The sequence below is a fragment of the Pollicipes pollicipes genome, unplaced genomic scaffold, assembly GCF_011947565.3.
Source record: "Pollicipes pollicipes isolate AB1234 unplaced genomic scaffold, Ppol_2.1 Scaffold_6138;HRSCAF=7277_pilon_pilon_pilon, whole genome shotgun sequence".
Lineage (NCBI taxonomy): Eukaryota > Metazoa > Arthropoda > Thecostraca > Pollicipedomorpha > Pollicipedidae > Pollicipes > Pollicipes pollicipes.
In genome coordinates this window covers 31,025,436-31,032,698 of record NW_023596818.1, presented here as the reverse complement: position 1 = coordinate 31,032,698, position 7,263 = coordinate 31,025,436, and the positions used below count along the sequence as shown (strand labels likewise).

The window sequence follows — 7,263 nt, the reverse complement described above, 5'->3', positions numbered from 1 at the left end:
CCAGACTGCGCTAGGTGAGCAGACCGTTACTGATCGTAGGGACTTTTACGTCTGGCGAATCGTCTGATAAATAATGGTTGCATAAAGAATTAATCATATCCTTTACATGGCAAATATGGAACTGAAAACGAAACGGCACAGGTGAGAAATAGCTGAAAACTATGAAATGTAAAAAGGTAATTAATGTAATGTAAACGTAAAAAACGTAAAAATGTTTTAAAAAATGAAAATGAAAGAGCAACGACACAGCAAAAAGACAGCTGGCAGCAAGTCACGCGCTTCAAACTTGCCCATGTGCGTGACTTGGAGAAGACCAGGTGTACTGCGTGACCTGCAGGGACAAAGTGCACAGGTTCTACCTATGTGATTTTGAGCGAACATGAATGTACGCAAATGAGTGACTCTCAGGGAGACCACAGCAGGGGTGTCGTACCTGTGTGACTCGAAGGAGACACAGCGGGGTGCCTGTACCCGTGTGACTAGGAGGACCGCAGCAGGGGTGTCCGTACCTGTATGACTCGGAGGAGACCACAGCAGGGATGCCCGTACCTGTGTGATTCAGAGCAGACCACAGCAGGGGTGCCCGTACCTGTATGACTGGAGGAGACCACAGGGAGTGCCCGTATCTGTGTAACTCGAGGAGACCACAGCAGGGGTGCCCGACCTGTATGACTTGGAGGAGACCACAGCAGGGGTGCCCGTACCTGTGTGACTCGGAGGAGACCACAGCGGGGTGCTGTACCTGTGTGACTCGAGGAGGAGACCACAGCAGGGGTGCCCGTACCTGTGTGACTCGAAGGAGACCACAGCAGGGGTGCCCGTACCTGTGTGACTCGAAGGAGACCACAGCAGGGGTGCCCGTACCTGTGTGACTCGGAGGAGACCACAGCAGGGGTGCCGTATCTGTGTGACTCGGAGGAGACCACAGCAGGGGTGTCCATACCTGTGCGACTCGGAGGAGACCACCACCACGCGGGCGCCGCGGGTGCGCGCCAGCGCCGGCTCCAGCAGCAGGGTCAGGTAGAAGTGGCCCAGGTGGTTCACACCGAACTGCGACTCGAGCCCGTCTTCAGTCAGCGTGTGCGGCGGTGCGAACACCGCCGCGTTCAGGATCAGCATGTGCAGATGTCTGCGGGCCGCGAGGAACTCAGCTCATTGTAATTTACCACGTAGCCTGTCTTTCCTGGCCATCACGACCTCCGTCTGAGCGCAGCCTGACCCCAGTCTGACCCATGACCTGTACGGCCCGATCTGACTCATGAACTCTGACTCTGACTCTGGCCTGACCTAGAGCGGGTCCGACTCAGCAGGGACATGTGCATGGGGAGCCGGCATCACCGCGTCGGTCGGCCTCTGGGGTGCACATAGTTGCATGCCAGCATCTGGGACACATTTCACTGATGGGAAGGTCACGCTATTTGTCGAGCCCATGAGTTCTCGGATGATGCATTACCAAGCACCCCTACCAGAAAATAATTGTCTGATTAGGGCTATACCACGAACGCACCAATCAACGCGAAGACCATCACAAACAAGTTACTAAGCGAAGGCACGGCGCATGCACCTGGCCCATTTGCACAATATGAGCATGCGCACCATGCGCTAGCTATCCCTAATGATTCATTCCACTGCCCTTCAGAAACTGGCCACCGGCGGTCGAACGGGCCAAAACTAACGTTACACAGAATGGGAAATACCATCATCGTAAGACACCAATGAGCATATGTAGCGACGAGTGACGGATGTGGACGGACGTCTGTGCCAGGCGACCTCGACATCAACAGACCTGTGGCGCCTGTGGAACTCGGCGGCACACTCGCGCACGCTCGCCAGGCTGGCCAGGTCCAGGTGAATGACGTCACACACGCTGTTGGCGCGCTCCGATCTGATGGTGTCGACGGCGGCGCGCGCCTTCTCCAGGTCGCGGCAGGCGAAAATCACGCGGCAGCCGTGGTAGGCCAGCGACCGGGCCGTCTCGTAGCCTGGGGCACGGGCGCGGGCCGGTCAGGGGTCGGCAGGAAACATTGGCCAGCGACAGTCAGGCATGCGGATCTGTTGGGACATGTTTACAGCATACTCTCACTGATCCAGACCGACTCCCGCCTGGTGGTGACCGAGTCTAGTCAGTGTCTCGGTCTGATCACTACCCCATCAGCTCCAGTGTCCAGTGTGACGTCATTTTTAGTACACAAGAGCCTTTTTAGTACACCCTGTGCATGCTTGGTATGCCTATCGTGGCCATTAACCACTGTAATTCATCATGTAACCCGTCCGCCCTCAGCAACACGACCTCTGTCTGACCACAGCCTGACCCCAGTCTGACCCATGACCTGTGCGGCCGTACCTGACTCATGAACTCCGACTCTGGCCAGAATTAGAGCCGGTCCGACGCAGCCCGCCCCGGCACGCCACGTCCCAGTCTAGTCTCCGCACCCCTCCCGCCGCCCCGCATCAGCGCTCACCTATGCCTGAGTTGGCGCCGGTGATCAGCGCCACGCGTCCGCTGAGGTCCCGGCCGTGCAGCACCTGCAGCGCCGAGCTGGAGCCGTCGAACCGCTGCCGGATGCCCTCCTCGCCCTCCTGCTCCTCCACGGCGAACGCCAGCCGCGGGTCGGTGAGGCTCGTCGTGCGGCTCTCGTGGTCCACGTACACCACCTGCGGCGGTCGGGCGGCGCTGGCAGCGCTCCAAGGCATGCGTGTGGGGTCGCCGCGCGTGAGGCGGCAGGCGTCACGTGAGGAACACCGGCTCAAAACCGCCTCTGGCGTTAGTCGTGGCGGGGTCTCATGAGATTTCGGGGGTAGGGTTGAGTGGGGTTCCGACCCCCAAAATTCGTAAATTTTGCGTAAGGTTCATGGCATGTACCAGATACTTTGCACCGCAGGACGCCAGACATCACACATCCCACCCCCCTCTGTGTTAAAAGGAGATGTCCTTCAGTGAATGATCGTTGGGCTTCACATGTAGGCTCCTGGTTATGGACAGGCACTTAGTTACGTCATGGGTCGAGCACACGTCAAGAGATTCACTCCCGTCACCTGTGCCCCTGTTCTGTACTAGTGTGCGATACGGCCAGCGGTGGCGCTAGAGTCGCCCCTAGCCGTCTGGGACAGAATGAGACCGAAGTGCCCCAACCACTCCACAGCAGCTTTGGCACGATGTCTCATAGCGTGTTTGACACTTTCATTATATATATATATATATATATATATATATATATATACATATATGTTTGGCCAGAGATCCATTTTCGAAAATTCGGTCTCGGTGCCCTGATCGTTGTGTAGAATGCACTTATAAAAATTCTATCGATGCGTGATTTTCAAAAGGTCCCTGGCTGCCCTCGTACGCACCACTGGCCAGGGACGAAATACCGGACGAAGACAAAGCCGACAAGACCGTCAGGTCATATCCGTCTCGTGGGCTATCTCCAATGTGCTATTGTTCTACGTAGGTCACAAGCGGGACCACACTAAGACTACGCGGAGGTTTCGCATTTCATCCAGAGCGCCTGGATCCCGGTCCCGTCTCTAGCTATGAACACGCAGGACTGCTTACCACCGATATGCATGCACGGCTCAGCTCCCTGAAGTGTTCAAACATATAGAATAATACATTTTATCCAGACTCTTCTAAATGACTCCCTCTCAAACTCCCAGAAGTCCAGCAAATATAAAAACTGAGCAAAAATAGGTTTGATTTAAACCTGAATTTTGGTGGACCAGGACTTTCCACTTTGACCAGTCAGAGAATTCGTTGCTTACCTTGCCCTCACGATCAACAACCTTTTCCCATCCAAAGGGAAGCTCCTGAGGTACGTTTTTCTTCTTTCCTGTCCGGGGGTGCCTCCACTGGGTCACCTTCTCCGTGTGACTGAAAAACGGCGTCCACAACTCACAAACGGCCTATACCGTAATCACCTAACAAGAAGCGGTCGTGCAATTCTCAGCAGTTTATATCATGAAATTCCCAGAAATAACACGCAATATTTGCCAACCCTAACTTCGTGGACTTCATAACAAAACAGAGCCCAATTCAGCCGGCTTCGAGCCATGCCAGAAACCGCATAAAACAACGCCCAGCTTCAGCCAACACCAGACCGCGTTGTCCTCCTGAATGACCCAAACATTCTTTATAAATATTGGTTTAAATGCAACCCATTCATGGGAACTGTTAATTATTTATAACTGTTCAAGCATGACGTTTTAAGCATCCAAGACTGCATGGGAAAACACATGTACCTGGCCCCAACACAAGCTCAAGCACCCGATTCGCGTTAGCAGCGCGTGGAACTAACCAAGTATGCGACACACACAATCTAAGGCCCACTACGCAGCCGATCCAGCTCCACTGGGCTGAGACGAGACACAATCTAAGGCCCACTATGCAGCCGATCTAGCTCCACTGGACTGAGACGAGACACAATCTAAGGTCCACTATGCAGCTGATCTAGCTCCACTGGGCTGAGACGAGACACAATCGAAGGCCCACTATGCAGCCGATCTAGCTCCACTGGGCTGAGACGAGCAAACAGCTGGTGGCTTACTTGACATAGAAGACCCTGCCATCGAGGCTGACCCGTTCCTCCCATGCTGGAGGGAGCTCGTCTTCGCTGTCCGAATCGTAGCCTGGCGGCTGCATGATCCCCGTCACCAGTCCGACTTTTGCTCGGACCTGAAGGGAGGTAGCCATCCAGGTAAAGGTTCAACACTTGTTTGGTACCTCTGTGTTGAGTTGGAGCCTCATGGAGCTCAATTGGAAAAATGTGAAAAATACATAATCACAATCACATAAAAATCAGTTCTGCATGGAGGTGCATAGAATTTGTCACTGACTACTATGGCCTTATTCATATTATCATTAAATTATTAAACTCAGAGGTAAGGGCACATCATACATCAGCAACAGGCAGTTACACATTTGCTCACAGCTTGGGGCATGATTAAATAAGACCTTCAAAGAATGTAGTGTGTGTTTCATAGGCAAATGAATTATGCTGCAAAGCAAGCTGAAGTCAGCACAAATACCATTCAATGAGCCATACAAATGTGGTCATTTGTTTGAGTCACACCAAGGAAGGCAATTGGTGGCAGTACCACATGATGATGGATGTCATTTTACCACAACTGTGGGTGGAATGACACATTTGGAATGACACATGTGGTGGTAGAACCAAGCCTGTTCCTCATTTTTATTAACGATCCACCAGAAAAAGTGCAAACCATGGTCAACATGTTCCGCGGAAGACACTTAGAAGATGCGCTGAAGTGTTCTGAATCCCCTGACTGTGTCTCTTGTATCAGTCTACCTGATACTGCGGTCAAGCAGTTGGAGGAGTGGCTGCTCCCTTTCAATGCATCAAAATGTTAAATACATCAGCAACTGTGACCCAGGACTGACATAACTCCTGAATGGCACTGAAATCACAGTCAAGCTCACAAAGAGGCACCTCAAAATCTGTGTGGACTACAGGCTCAATTACTATGTGGGGAGGTGGAGGCCATTTCAAAGGTCAACCAAATGCTGGGCTTGTGAGGCAGTCATTTGCCAACAACATCATTTGGGGCCCACTGGAAAGACATGGTTGCAGTGTTTCAAAAGTTTCACAAGCCATGTCACTGTTAGTACAGAAGTTCCTAACAAGACAAGACTCAGATGTGACAAGAAGATATCCACATAAACCTCGAGCCAGGACTCTTGTCCGTCAAGATTTGATCAGCACCCAGGCCTTATATGATTGGAATGTTCTTCCATCCACCAACAGTAGCACTTTCAACCTCAGTTGAGCAATTCAAGTCCAGGCTTGATTTACACTGGGCTGATACCATGGTTGATATCACACACTGGGCACATCCCTAGTTTAAGGATGTTAGATCACCTGAATGGGAGCTAAAATAGACCAAGATCAACAGACCAAGAAGCCTTTTCAAATTCTGATCACCATGAGGCAAGGTAAGGTAAGACCTGACAAATGGGTTAGTGCAAATGTGTGATGCATGCTGCTGAAAATTTGCACTCACAGTATGCTAGAATGGATGCCTCATGGAAAACTTTGAGTTGCAATCTTCCATTACAACACCCTGCATACACACATGGGTGATGAGCTTCAATAAATGATTATTAATCTACCTTGATCTCAGACACCACAGGTAAGAAAGGCATTAGTGCAGTTTAGAAACACCATGCAATGACTGTTTTACAGAAAGGTGAGAGCACAACGCATTACTTTACACATGCCCTAAATCCTTGTATAATGCTAACACAGGCTTCACACTCAGTTCTAGGAACATAAGCCAGTGACTCCCCATTCAGCTTTCAGCTATCTCCACAGTTCAGGTTAAAATAAGCTGCGTGAAAGCTCTGTGCAGGCACGGATTATGTCGGGTGAGTGAATACAGCAAATACTAGTCTCAGTTGGATTTTCAGGACATACTTATACAGTCTTGCGCTGTAAACGAGCACTTGCATGGCTTTCCGCTAATCAATAAGGGCCTACCAATCGCCCTTCATCTGCCCATTCTTACTCCTCTCGCCGCGCTCGCTCCGCACCCTCTGCTCCGTACGCTACTGCGCTGCTTCGCCGTGCGTCGCCGTATGTAATCGCCTAGGGCCTTGGTAATCGCCAGTGCTCACATTCCTCCCGCTGCAAAACCTGTCGCGTTGTGCGCCACAGATGAACCAAGTATGTCATATATGCAACTTATTTGCCGGGTCAAATCGCTGGCATGTAAAGTTTACGCTCAAAGATCAAAGTTTTAGTGTAGCAGGGTTTTGAGGACTGCACGACTCGGGGCTTGGACTCAACATACCGGGTCATGGGGTCAGTGAATTTTGGAGGATAGACTAAACTCAAGACAAAACAGTCATTAGACAGGCCACTGGGGGCGACTAGTGGAGAACACATCTAACTCTGGACCGCAGCATCAAATAACAAGAACGGGGACGGGTCCAAGATTTCTTCAAGGGGGGAAGCCGGCATTGTGGGCGCCCTGGATTTTGGGGCTCCTTTGAAAAGTACATCGTATTCCTGCAATTAAGCTGCAATATATACACGGGAACCCATCTAACTGTGCGCAGCTCTATAAAGCTAGGCGTGCTACGCATGCGCATTCATGGAGCTCATTCACTTTCTACAGATCATGTTAAATCCTGTGATTTTGAGGTTGAGCGTTTTGGAACATCAAGCAAAATCAACTCAATTTGACTGCTGAATGCCATCAAAACCAAGCACGGACTTGATTCCTGGCTTGTTTACGGCTAGTTGT

General features: G+C 51.3%; 1 protein-coding gene across 1 annotated transcript; it reads right to left on the bottom strand.

The window, feature by feature from the left end:
• Nucleotides 1–102: 102 nt before the first annotated feature.
• On the bottom strand, nucleotides 103–6,607 carry LOC119105571 (WW domain-containing oxidoreductase). Its single transcript, XM_037229031.1, has 7 exons — nucleotides 6,432–6,607; nucleotides 4,545–4,672; nucleotides 3,763–3,871; nucleotides 2,463–2,655; nucleotides 1,787–1,982; nucleotides 944–1,129; nucleotides 103–121 (listed from the first exon to the last, which is right to left on the bottom strand). The coding sequence occupies exons 2-7, from the start codon at nucleotides 4,637–4,639 to the stop codon at nucleotides 103–105; spliced, it is 798 nt and encodes a 265-aa protein (XP_037084926.1). The 5' UTR covers nucleotides 4,640–4,672; nucleotides 6,432–6,607.
• Nucleotides 6,608–7,263: the final 656 nt, after the last annotated feature.